The 14,284-nt window shown below is 41.8% G+C and overlaps 1 protein-coding gene across 1 annotated transcript; it reads right to left on the reverse strand.

Moving 5' to 3' along the window:
• Positions 1–470: 470 nt before the first annotated feature.
• On the reverse strand, positions 471–12,854 carry LOC306796744 (uncharacterized protein; the record flags this gene model as incomplete). The annotated part of the gene is made up of 14 exons (XM_079295815.1): positions 12,814–12,854; positions 12,517–12,576; positions 11,713–11,939; positions 11,454–11,566; positions 10,851–11,052; positions 10,037–10,105; positions 9,619–9,755; positions 8,161–8,939; positions 4,005–4,231; positions 3,747–3,859; positions 3,301–3,502; positions 2,646–2,714; positions 2,273–2,409; positions 471–1,257 (listed from the first exon to the last, which is right to left on the reverse strand). The coding sequence occupies exons 2-14, from the start codon at positions 12,545–12,547 to the stop codon at positions 471–473; spliced, it is 3,093 nt and encodes a 1,030-aa protein (XP_079151941.1). The 5' UTR covers positions 12,548–12,576; positions 12,814–12,854.
• Between the last annotated feature and the right edge of the window lie 1,430 nt (positions 12,855–14,284).

Below are 14,284 nucleotides of genomic sequence, written 5' to 3' on the forward strand. Positions count from 1 at the left end.
ATGATCACTTGTCAATGCTGTTGTTACTGTAATGCCCTCAAGCCGTCAGTTGAGGTCGACAAAGATCGTGGAGTGCTTGTTGCCCTTTAATGATGTGCAGCATAACCTTGCTATTAAGGCATTTTATACATTCTTAAAGCTCTTTAATTGCCTCTGATTTTTGCGCTTCTACATTTTGGAGAAGAATTCTGAGCACCATGAGCTGAAACATATTTAAAGTAGAAGGGAAAGATAGCAGTGGTTCTTGTTATTTAGCACCTATTTGATCGACACAAACATCAAGCGTGGAGTGACATTAGTGGTGCACATACTATTGATTTCAAGTGCGTTACATCGAATTATACTTTCACCAATCAACATTAAACCATTTTCTGTGCTGAAAATCCACCAGTTTCATGTGGAATTGAGCTGGACAATCCTGATGGGCCTCATTTCTAAAGCAACCAAGCGAAAGTGCTGGATTTAAAACCCTAGAGCTCGTCATGCTGAGTTCTAGCTGAATCTTTGTTAATATTGGCAGCAGCCCTGATTGCAGATTTCATAGATGTCTCGATCCAAGCGTGAGGGAAGGCTGTGTGCTCACCAGCAAAGTGCACCCTGCCTTCACTTCTGAAGAGCTCCTGAGAGTACTCTAAATGTTGGTAGGGCGTGAAGAGAGCGAAGGCGCCCAAGCTGTGAGGATCCATGCTCCACTTCTTCACCACCACCCCTGTGCAGAGACACCTGACATCCTCGCTATGGATCTTTGCCAAATCTCTCAGAGCCATTTCTTTCAGGTCTTCATCGCTCGCACCTAAGAAGAGGAGGGAGTCGTCAGACCAGGTGTAGGAAGCCAGGAGGACACCGATGGTCTTATTTGTTGGGAAACCGTGGCTGGGGTAGTAGATGTAACGCGAGGGCCCGTCAGTGATGCTCTTTCCCCCTCGGATGCCGTCCTCCTTCCAGAACTTGTTGCGAAAGGTGAGGATGATTTTAGTGGAGCTTTCATAATGGACCCCCCTCAGGACGTCCATCTTTCTGATGGAGAGAGGTGGATCAAAGTCCATAAAGAGGGCTGCTTTGGCTGTGGTTGTTACCAAAACAATGTCAGCAGAAAGGTCTGTCAAAGAGGTCTGGTGTCTCGTCTGATAGGATACAATTACACCCTCATCTGATTGGCTGATACCTTTGACCTTAGATTTGAGGAGGATGGGGACGTCAAGGACAGAAAGAAAAGCCTTGGTTAGGAGATCTGAGCCGCCGGTCACTTCGTAGTACCTTCAAAACAAAAGAAACGATTTTTAGACCCTTTTATTCGGCACAACCATAAGTATGTAAAGTAGGCAAGATTCTAACTTCTGTCACAACAACACATTCTCACTCCCAACTCGTCAAATGCCGACGTTTGGTCAGTGGCCCTAAGCTTCAAACTAAGATACTCTACGTTGCCCTCTAGTGTCAGATGTGTCAGGTGAGGCGTGTCAGTTTCCACATGTGCAGTTTCTTGTCACTGGAGGTTAGGGTTGAGCAACAAAACCACTTGACCAATGACTCCAGTGACGAGTGGGTGAGAAGCGACTCACATGAATATAAACTGGGATTATACAAAGAAGGTCAATTGGTGTTTAGATGCTTTAGAAACTGGTCTAATTTACTCAATATTGACTCAATCTTCATTTGAGTCAATATTTTGCAGCCAAATCAAATCCTTTACATATTCAACCTTTGTATTTTTTTATAATACATGTAACACTTGACTTCTTTATTTACAGGGTTTGTACAAAGGCAATAAAGTAGTCCATGAATATGAGATATGAGTTTATAGATAACTACGCCTCCTCGGCTTAGTGGAGGTTGGCTTATGGCGTTTTGCCTTGTCGTCTCTTTGATTCTTCACAGTTCATTTTGTTTGTAGGCCCTCTGGAGTTTAGGAGAATAATACAATGAACATAGATAGTAAACGCTGTTGTGCATGCTCGGAGCTTGCCCGGCATCTGCGGAGGCGCTACGGTGCCCGGCCCGAGCACAAACAAAGCTCTACATTCAGTTTTGCACGGTAAACAAACAGCGGTCTCCTGGACGGACGTCCCGTGATCGTTTGACCCATCCACCCGTCTTACTGTCCGCCCTGTGTGGACTATCTCACTATCTGAGTGCAGCACCCTGAATGCCTTCGAGGCATTTGTGCTCCCTTCTCCCCACTTGTTTCAAGTCTACCCCGGCTTTGAATTAAAACACAACATCTTTTGGGACAAACGTAAACGCACAAATGTGTTAAATCAACCAATCGTACGTGGTGCTGTCGCTGACGTCGCTCTGGATGTAGATCATCTCAGTCAGCGCCAGGTGCATGAGGCTCTGCTCATTGAGTAAGTCTCCGATCATCCTCACCGCTTCTGGACTCACGCCACCTTCTTCTTTCAGATACTCCTGTGAAACAACACGCAAATGTTTTCTACATTTAGATTTCAATCTCTTATTGAAACGTAATCTCAAATGATTCTCTTTCAGGCGACCTTAGATCAGCTGAGAATATGTTCTACTGTCCCATATACTTGTCTAATCTTCATTGGGGGAACAGAACATTCACATCATTTGTTTCTGCAGCAGAGTGTCAGACTCGGTGCTCATTTTGTGGAATTCCATGAGATCACGTTGTGATTTACCTTTACAGAATAGTGGTCGTACTTCCGTAGAGCAGCTCTGCAGCCATGTGCCTCCACTTCATCTTTCACCTCGAGAAAAGATCCAGCTGTAGTTTAGAGCGGTGCCTCTGCACACAGAAGCCTCGGGGCAATGCAGGATATAAAATATCTAACTTTACGCAACTCTGGGTTCGGTTAAACTGAAGCAAACATACACACAAAAAACACAGACAACATACAAAGACAGGAAGTGAAGTGAACACGGGACAGAAGAGGCAGGGAAATTCAAAATAAAACAGGAAACATCTTAACAATGTTCATTATTCAGCCAAATGTTTCAGTTATACTCAATAAACATATTTTGACCTCCATATAATCTAATCCATGCTTACTAGGAACTTAACTTATATTTTTTGTGTATATATTGATGATTTGATTTAATAACCTATAAAAGTTCAACAACACAAAATTGCATTCAGCCTCTAAAATTCTAGAAAAAAAGCAAAGGTTTCATCAACGGGGAACGAAAAACAGCTATTACAACATTTACGACATGACATTCAGGGGGATAACAATTGACTCAAAAGTGCAGACATGTTCATGAAGTTGTTCTGTTTCGAACAATATCTTTCAGCTCGTATTGGAATCACATTCCCACAGAATAGGCACAAAGTACCTTCTGCAGAGCTTGCTGGAGCAGCTGGTCGGCTGACTTCCCCCTCTCTCTTCTCGGAAGTTTATACTTCAGGATGTCGGGATTCGCTTTCACTGCGTACGTCCTCTTCCGCAGCCCGTGGACCAGGTAATAGGTGTTGATGTCCTCCATGATGAAGTTATTCAGCTTGACTTCCAGTTCATTCGCAAACCAGCGGACGATGCTGTGCAGAGATGAGACGCTTGACGCTGGCATGTAGCTCTTACATTCTAAAGACATTGCTAACAAGGCTCATGACTGTGGCATGTCCACACTGCGCACAACCATGAGATGAAATGAATTGTTTGATGATGTTTCTTTTAGGAGTTACTTATTGCTGCTCATGCTAACGAGCCAACAAGGAGCATTTTTAACTGACTGAAGGTTCAAACTGTTGTTTTGCTCATTTAAGACACAGCTTCACTCACCGGTGAGAACTTGGGATCCTCATGGCTCCCAGGTCGGCATACCAGCCCTCTTCTTCATTCCTGTAGGTCTCCACCCGTCCTCCAACTCGACCACTAGCCTCCAGTATGGTCACCTTGTCAGAACAGATTAATACAACTACAACTCCAGCTGTTGCTGATACCAAGAGTACTATGAAACGACTACATTGAATATTGCTACTACTGTCAACATTGTTGCTGATATTTGTGAAGCTCTAAAGTGTCGTCCTGCTGCAGTACCTGGTGTCCTGCGTCTTGCAGGAGCTTGGCAGCCGTCAGTCCAGCGATGCCAGCTCCCACGATAACCACATGATGAGATGTATTCATGTGAGGGAGGCCGGTCTTCACCGTGTGCAGCAGCTCCTCGTAGTCATTGTCCTTCAGACAGTCAGCCAGATGTTCCTTCAGGCTGACGGCAGCAGCAGTGTTGCTGAGGTAGAGAATGAACAGCAGCACACTGACAGCAGCTGGAAGCACAAAGAGAGGAAAGACACCACTTTACTGCAACAGGGAGTACGTCAAACGATTCACACCCTTGTTCATCCTCGGGTATCGAAGTCTGCCAAAAGACTGAAGCCAAAGTCAGCTTGAAAAGATGTGATTTGAGGCGAAACACTGAACAAAAAAACCTGCTCTGTTCTTTATTCCCCTTAAAACACAAAATAAGTCATAAAGTGAAGATTCCGAGAACAATAGGCTGCTTCAACTCACCTGCTGATAGTAACTGAAAGCGTACATTATCATTTAACTCTGTAACTGTACTTTGAACTACAGCATGAATGGGAGCTGGGTTTCCTCCATACCTGGGAGTCTTCAGCCGTAATCTCTTCTACAGGGTTCAGTCCTCTCCGTCTGCCGCTACACAACATGTGAACTCGCCTCTTTTTGAAGCCTTGACAATAAACGTGTGGCGGTCTCGAGCTCAAGGGAAATGGAAACAGAAAAGAGGTTTTCCCACAGTTCTGGTCTCACGCTCTCTCTGTGAAGCTCTCACTTGTATTTTAGGGCTTTGTGATCATGCCTGGATAGTGTTGCTATTTTATTCAAGGGGAACAATGTCGATTTATTTGGTATGGTTTTACTTTGAATTTGGTGTTATTTGTAAACCTCTTTGTCTCCATTTCATCATATTTTGTCTGTTTTGGGCGATCAAATGGATTTATTAAGTTTAATGGTCAACGTAAAAAAAGACTCTTTGAACATTTAGTCCATCTTGGTTATTGATAATGATCTGTAATCTAACCTGATGTGATCAGACATCTACTACTCTGTCTGGATCATTCTATGATATGATTAAATATGGAATAACAGTGTGCATGGATGAGCCTAGAAAACGTGAACACAGTCAAAAGCCAGTGTGTTGATGTCAGCTGATCTGCTCAGCATGTGACACACAGAATATTCCTGTAAAGTCCAGTGAAGACTCTCCTCGCTCGCCATGCAGGGAAACGAAACCTTACTGCTGTGAAGCAGAATTACTCATTTCAAAACTGCAGAGGAGGAAACATCAAGGAAGTGATGACACATTCGTCACATATTTGAAATAAAGACGAATGACTAAAACATTTAAAAGCAAGTTGAATGCCATCATGACAAGGTCTGCTCTTCAGGGAATAATAAACTGTCCCCACTGACTCACACACTTACATCCCAGGACAATGTCCTACAGTTACACACACTTGCACATCTTTTCTCCTTCAATGCACACGTGCCACTTTAGTAATATACTTGTTGTAACATCGTTATTTGTTTGTTTACCATTTGATAGTTTTCCATTCTTAAATCGTGTCACATACAATTGCTCTGAGTCTGTTGTTATGCACCATTCACTCGGTCAAGTTCCTTGTATGTGCAACGTACTTGGCAGTAAACAGTTCTGATTCTGATTATTTAGACAATACTTTGCCAAAATAAAAGAAAACACAATATTGCGGGAACAATACTCACATAATTTCCATTTCACCACATGTGGATCCATCTCAGTTTGGAAGCTTGTCTCCTTTCCGTCTTTGGTGACAAATGAATAGAAACAGAAATAAAGACGTTCACGGGAACAACCTCAGCTCAACAGAGACCACGACAGAGCAGACTGAATGAAGGTTCACTTTAGTTTACATGTTCATGCTTCTTGCATCTGTTGAATAGATGCAGATGTATTGATAAAGTAACACGAGTGTTTGTCCTCTTCTAATTCTTTGTATTAAAAGTATGTTTCTGTTTTACATGAATGATTCCTTTGTGCTGTTGCTGTCTTAAATACAATATGTATATGTTATATTTGTACTAACATTGATTTTAATTTGCTGTTTTATGTTAATATTTCTTTTAATCTTTTACTTTCACTCAATTCTATTAGAAGTTGTTGCAGTGATGTAACTTTACATTCAGGGTCAGTGTAACGTGTTGTAAATTTAACTAAAATTAAACTCTTTTTAGATGAAAAACAAAAGATCAATTCTTATGCTGATATATTCGTAGTAAGATTATAAAAATGCTTTTTAGATGAAAGGGTTCTTACCTGTTGTGGAGCTTAAACAAGGAGAGCTGACGTTACAACGACCCGATGTGAAGTTATAATCTCTTTTATACCGTAAATTGTCTCAATACTGGAATGTTTCTCTCATCTGACCACGCCTGGTCTGTGGCTGACCACAAAGGGCATGACTCTGTCTCTGTTTACCATCAGGGTTTGGTTTTCAGTTTCATATTGAACCAACTCGTGCAACATCATCATGAAGAAGGCCGTTTTTAATCGGATGGAAACTTTGCCAGAAAAGCACCTGCATCGAGGAAGTGCAACAAGGACTTTTTAATCTGAGCGCTGATTCATCTGAGATCTTAATTGCTAACCACCTGTCCTTCTCACAGCCACATGGGATTTTAAACTGGGTTGGTGTTTAAGGAAGTACAGAGAGTACTTGATGTATCTGATCCACCGCAGTGCGTTTTGGGGTTGATACAACATATTTGTAGGAAATTGTTTATGGATATAAAAACCCAGCAGAAGAAGTACTTGACAAGGTATTACATCACAATAATCTAAAAATCTTGTATAAAGGTATTAGTAGCAGTAGTCATCGTAGTAAGCTAGGAAAGGATAAACATTTAAAAATAATTAGCAGCAAGTAATAGATAAACAGGTCAAATTGTTCACGAAAACTAACGGTTGAAAGCTCCGTCTTCTGCCACTCCAAGTGGTAGTAGTAGGATGCAAACGGTCAGGTAGGTATCAAGGAAAAAGACCCAAATGAACCTGGGCAGACAGCAACTGGTAAGTGATTTAATGGTAAAATCATGATACATAAGTGACGGGAGCACGTCCAGACAGAAGCAGGTGAGAAACCACAGGTTAACAGAACGCAAAGGCAGCAAGGAATGTTGACAATGTGGTCAGGAGCAAGTGGTGATGGGCTGATACAAATACTATGGGGGTAATTGGGGAATGACGAACAGGTGAGCAGTTGGATGTAAGAGTCAGGTGACTGTGCCCGGGTGGGTCTGAGGGGCATCTGGTGGATGGATGGGGAATGACAGGTCTGGAGAGTTCCTCAGAAATGCATGAGCCTGGGGCGAGTGAGAAGTGTCTGGAGACACAGCAAAGTAAAAACAGCCGAGCTAGTGATACCGACTTGACCAAGCAACCTTTAGTTGTTGAATTATATGAACATATTATTGCAACAATAGTCACTTAGTAGTGTTACCAAGCATCCACACGAAAATCTGTTAAAATGATCACATTTGGAATGTGACGGGTGCATTCGTCATTAGACATAACAATAAAGTACTGCATGTGCCATTTGTCAATGGCAGCCATTTGTTGTACTTTTATTTCTGTGAATCACAGCAAACATACAGTATGTACCATGTGACGAGCATACCTGGGTCCCCTGATTGATTATGTATGATACAGAAGTGTTGGTGGAGAAAGATAATGAGGAAGAAAATATTTGTATAAATAAAGTGACACTTTGCAGCAAGAAGGTCCAGGGTTCAAATCCAACGACTGGTTGGGTTCTTTCGTGCTCGGTGTGCTCCCACAGGCTAAAGACATACAGGCTACGTTAATTGCTGACTCTATATGAACATAAATGGTGTCAATGATAAAGTGGCATCCTGGCAATGTGAGCTGGGATTGGCTGGATGGGAAGGTTGATGATTAAATGTATATTCAAATCAAGTTTTTTGGGGGATTGTTTTCAATCTTAATAAAATTGATGTATTTGTATCTGTATACCATGAAACAAATTTCATTCTATGACAGACACATTTCAACATAGTATATTTCTGTGGCATTAGCTAGATATGTTGCACCTTTTTGTGTTCTTTTTATGAATACGATAGTACACAGTTACTGAGACTCGGTCATCCAGAACCTAGAGGTCATCTCGTGGTGGACATTTAGCAGTTTTTAAATTCAAGGCGGTCACTTTGTTAATATTGGCAGCAGCCCTGATTGCAGATTTCATGGATGTCTCGATCCAAGCGTGAGGGAAGGCTGTGTGCTCACCAGCAAAGTGCACCCTGCCTTCACTTCTGAAGAGCTCCTGAGAGTACTCTAAATGTTGGTAGGGCGTGAAGAGAGCGAAGGCGCCCAAGCCGTGAGGATCCATGCTCCACTTCTTCACCACCACCCCTGTGCAGAGACACCTGACATGCTCGCCATGGATCTTTGCCAAATCTCTCAGAGCCATTTCTTTCAGGTCTTCATCGCTCGCACCTAAGAAGAGGAGGGAGTCGTCAGACCAGGTGTAGGAAGCCAGGAGGACACCGATGTTCTTATTTGCTGGGAAACCGTGGCTGGGGTAGTAGATGTAACGCGAGGGCCCGTCAGTGATGCTCTTTCCCCCTCGGATGCCGTCCTTTTCCCAGAACCTCTCGCTGAAGGTGAGGAGGATTTTAGTGGAGCTGTCATAGTGGGTTGCCCTCAGTGCCTCCATCTTGTTAACGGAGAGAGCTGGAACAAAGTCCATGTAAAGGGCTGCTTTGGCTGTGGTTGTTACCAGAACGATGTCGGCAGGAAGACTGTTGGCCTGTTGGCCTCTTTGATACGAAACAGTTACACCTTTATCTGAGTGTCTGATGCGTTTGACCTTAGAGTTGAGGAGAATAGGGACTTTGAGGACATTAAGAAAAGCTTTGGGGAGAAGGTCCGACCCACCAGTCACTTCTGAGTACCTTAAAAACAAAAAGACAAATAGATTCTCTTATTGAATGCATTCTAGTAGAGAGAGATTTGCAATGAGTCTGTATGCTGTTTAAGCAAAAGTATTTACAGTATATATATATATATATATATATATATATATAGATTATGATGCAGACTAGGAGAGCAACCTGCAGTCATTTGTGTCTTTTGACATTCGTTCAAGGCTGCCAATATATGAGTCAAAGTGGGATTCACTCGACTGTTACACCACAAATCTAAGACAAACTAACATTATCTCCACATAGTATTGTCTTAGTTTTCTGGTTTGGTAAACCTTCTGTACACTTCCTGCCCAGTTCCAACAAAGTAGTGACTTGCTGGTGAAAACAGCGGAGCAGGTAGTTTCAAAAGAGCTGGATAATTTGGTGAAAACCAAAGCATAGCTATGCAAGTTAATATTGGACGTATATTTGATGGGTGGCAACGAATGCTGTGTGGATAAAGTCAAAACTAAACTGTGAAGACAAAATGTATGACACGGTGTCATCTGCAAAGAGGTGTACAGTACAACATCAGTTTTCCAAACCTTTCATGACAACTGTTTGATTTTCGTCACTTTTTCTGGCTCGTGGTTGAATATTATTGAGCTCTACTTTGCAAACGTTTTCACATTTTGAATAGCTGGCAGTTTGGGATGTCGGTCCTCACTTTATGTCATCATTGATGTCAGCCTGGTCATAGATCATCTCACTCAGTGCAGTGTACATGAGGCTCTGTTCATTAAGCAGGTCTCCAATCATCCTCACTGCCTCTGAACTCAGACCTCCTTCTTCTCTCAGATAGTCCTGTGAAATAAACAAAGTTTCAAAGTTATTTTTGTGAAATCAGGCTGAGCAAGAAGGTTTACAATTCATTAAAACAAAGCTATTTGATCAAATGTTTTCCACTTGTCAGATATAGGTGGTGGGAAGTTTGTTTCTGTTTCAAATGGTGAAACATCGGAAATGGCACACCTAATTGATGCTATTAGTAATACACTAAAATATTATTTGTGATTCCCATAATTCATATACCCAACACAGTGTTCTAATTTTACAAGATTTGTACACATCACATTGTGTCTTACCTTCACAGAATAACGATTGTATTTTATCAGTGCAGCCCTGCAACCATGAGCCTCCACTTCATCTTTGACCTACAAAAAAAGAAAAGGAAAAAATATCACCTGCATTGATGAAGTCAGTTGAATCATCGATTGAGCTGATGGAGTATTCACTCAGCGAGCTTTGAGTTCTATGTCTATAATGAACCATGAATGTGTAACTCAACTATGTGGCCAAGCCTGACACAGAAAGCAAACCAATGGGAGTTCTTGGAGGTTGGAGCCCACAAACCAAACAATTATGAAGCCACCTAGCAGCAATGCAATTGTGTCTGTTAAATCCAATAATTTGGTCCAGAGTGAAGTATTATTTTCACTGTAGGGTAAATTCAGATTATTTGGTGACTACCTGACGAAGATACTAAATGTTGCATGTTAGCTCAACTGGTTTGTTTTCTTCGTCTAATTTTCGAAAACTAAAGATTTTAAACAGATCCTGCTTCAACCTTACTGGTGGTAACAGTGTAAAACTAAACTAAACTCGGCAATTAGTCAACTTGCTTGGGAAGGAAAAGTATATCGGCATCTGCACTCGGAAGGTCCAAAATGGATGAGGCTATCATAACAGCTATGTTGCACCATGTTTTATACAAACTCCTCTATGCCGATGATGAACTCCTCTACAAAAGAGGCAATTACATTTGCTTGAATGTTGTGTATGTATGTTAACTAATTGTCTGGTTAGTGATGCAAATGTCCTGAGCCAACCACTCTCCAAGGATGTGTGAATTTGTGCGACTTTTTTCCACCTCTCCTTCTTTTCCTCTGGCTTACGTACCTTCTGCAAAGCTTGCTGTAGCAGATCGTCGGCTGATTTTCCTTTCTCACTTTTACTAACGTTGTATTTGAGGATGTCAGGGTTTTTTTGCACTGCGTCCGTCCTCTTCAGCAACCCATTAACGAAGTAAAAGGTGTTGGGGTCATCCATGATGAATTCATTCAGCTTGACGTCCAGCTTTTCAGCAAACCAGTGGACGATTCTGTTAACAGAGGAGGTGATAGTGGCAGAGTTTCTGCAAGCTGTTTTTACGGTGTGTAGCAAAGACAGTGAATTAATAAAGATTCCTCTGACACACTTGATGTGTAGGCAATCCCTGAATCATTTTTCTGATTTTAGTTAAGTAACCAACACACCAGCGATAATACTGGCATCCTCCACTGGCCCCAAAAATGAAATGTATCTACTGCCAAGTCATATTTTGAAGCACCGTATCACTTCATGTCAAAAAACAGGAATGTTTTGTTCAATAAAAAGAAACAACTTTGAGTCAGTTCTACTGTGTCAATTGTATGACCTTTACAACAGCATATCTATTCATTTCAGGTCCTTTAGATTCTATCAAATGTTTGTAAATGCTCAACTCAAAAAATACAATCTTACCGATGAGAACTTGGGATCCTCATGGCTCCCAGGTCGGCATACCAGCCCTCTTTTTCATTCCTGTAGGTCTCCATCCGTCCTCCAACTCGACCACTAGCCTCCAGTATGGTCACCTTGTCAGAACAGATTAATACAACTACAACTCCAGCTATTGCTGATACCAAGAGTACTATGAAACGACTACATTGAATATTGCTACTACTGTCAACATTGTTGCTGATATTTGTGAAGCTCTAAAGTGTCGTCCTGCTGCATGTACCTGGTGTCCTGCGTCTTGCAGGAGCTTGGCAGCCGTCAGTCCAGCGATGCCAGCTCCCACGATAACCACATGATGAGATGTATTCATGTGAGGGAGGCCGGTCTTCACCGTGTGCAGCAGCTCCTCGTAGTCATTGTCCTTCAGACAGTCAGCCAGATGTTCCTTCAGGCTGACGGCAGCAGCAGTGTTGCTGAGGTAGAGAATGAACAGCAGCACACTGACAGCAGCTGGAAGCACAAAGAGAGAGAGAAGCACATCCAAATAGGGAACTTTTATCAAGATATTTAAAATCTTTATTGATTCTTTATTGAGCATACTTGTTCTTGCTCTTTTTCCTGGTTGCCAAAGTGTGAAAGACTTTTCTAGAGCCAAAGCAACTAGATGTGAAAGACTTTACTTTCTCCTCATCGCATAAACCAACACGTAACTGAGGCTGTCATGAAGACAGACTCAGAATAAGTCCAACAGTCAATAACGTTTCTGTCTGGCATGAGTTTCTTTCGCAAAGTCAAATTTTTCTGGACATTGTGATAAATGCATTCTCATGAAGTCCAGCTAAAAATGTGCCTCTCCACCTTTCATCATACGTCATCACACAACGAGCGGTGTAATGAAAATTAAAAGCACTGATATCTTCCACGGGTCTGAATCACAGGGAATAAATCATGGAACTCAGCTGACTCAATGCCTCGGCCTCTTCACTGCAAACCAGATCAGATTGAAAATGAAGTGTTCACATGATTGCAAAATAAAGCTTTCAATTAGAGTTCATGTTTAAATGATTTTTTTTTAAGTCTTACTTACCTGATTTCCATTTTGCCTCACGCAGATCCATCTCACTTACGAAGTGTCTCTTCTTTCCCTCTTTGGCAACATGAAGAAAATGAGTTTCAATCCTAGAAAGTCCCGACTGACACGAGGAACTCTCAAGAAACATATCATCACGTGGTTCAATTAAGGAAGTAAGTCACAAAGCTTTGATACAATGTAGAAGATTGCTACACGTTTTGTAAATTCTAATCCGAATAAAATACTATATTTCAAATGTACACTGTAAATATTATATGTTAATAATTTATATATACATACACAGATTCTTACCCTTTTAGGAGTTTAAATGTCAGCATCAGCTTTCAGAGCAACCTGAAACCGTGAAAGAGTTTGGTCCTCGTACTTATTATACACCAGCACATCAGAATCATGTGATCTAGATAAACACGCCCAGGTCTCCTCCATCCCTTCATGATCTGTCACCACTTACATCGAGGAGCGGCAGGTTACACCCTTGACATCAGGCTATCACAGGGCTGACACATGTCATCTTGTCTTATGGGAACTCTGCCCAAAACATGAACTGATAGGAGGAAATAGACAAAACATCATTTCAACTATTGAGTCATCTTGGATTGGCTTTGCTGTCGTTCATACACTTATATCTTCAGTATTTATCAGAGGAGGCACCTCCCATACTTCTGCTCTTCAGAAGGAGACACCATGTGTATTTGAGTACGTATGTAGTGTAATCTGTGATTCCATTTTAAATATGACTGCTCAAAGATAATTCGATTGTTTTGTAAATCACGTGGTTACGTGTTTATAAGGAACCACGTCGCTTCACACTGAAACTTTTGATGAACCTCATCACACTACAGACGCCACTGGTAAACAGGAGATGCAATTATGCTATCTTCAATTGCAAAGTATGATTTGATCAGGTCATCCACTGCAGGCTTAAAGTGCAAGCGATGGCGTCCGTGGCGTGATGAGGTTGATCCAACCTTGGAACGTGACAAAGACAATTTTCTTTTATTTGTTAAAGATTGTTTTTGGGCACTTTATGTCTTTAATTGACAGAGAGAGTGGAGAGAGACAGTCGAGGAATGACATGCAGTGAACTGTCCGGCCAAGAGTCAAACCTGTGACTTGCTGCTCTTATCGTGTGTCCTGCCCACGTGGCCTAGAAGCAGGTGTGTCATGTGACTGTATCAAGACTAAAGATTCCCAGAAGTCAAAGCAAACTGTCTGCAACGTGTCACGAACATTTCACAATCCACTTTCATCATGACTTTGACGAACCCTCTGCAGAGTGACCACAGCATTGTGAAATGTGCCATAAAAAGACGATGTGCACCTCAGAGCATCACGTCTCACTTCCTGCTTGTATTAAACCATCTAAAAAGGTGTGAAGAAAAATACATGTTTATAATTGTATCATGACCATGTTGTCGTTTGAATGGTACAGGCACATTGCACAACAGTATTTAATACTTTGATGCCAGTTGACGGTCAGTATGTAACTGGACCATTTAAATTGAAGTATATAGGATACAAAATGTTTTTGATGCACTGTGAATGATGTACTGCAGGGGGCAGACAAGGAGGAGTGCATCCAATATGTGTGTGTGTGTGAGAACTAAACAGAAAAGAAGGAAGGGAAAAGAGAAACTGACGCTGTATTCATAGAAACATCTTTGTGATCGGCACCACAGTGTTGAAATCAATGTAATAAAGCCAGAAAGAGTACATCCTGGAGAGTCCTGTGCTTCCTGTGGCGGAGGGAGACGCCGTCACT

The sequence above is a fragment of the Melanostigma gelatinosum genome (genome assembly GCF_949748355.1).
Source record: "Melanostigma gelatinosum genome assembly, chromosome: 23".
Taxonomy (NCBI): domain Eukaryota; kingdom Metazoa; phylum Chordata; class Actinopteri; order Perciformes; family Zoarcidae; genus Melanostigma; species Melanostigma gelatinosum.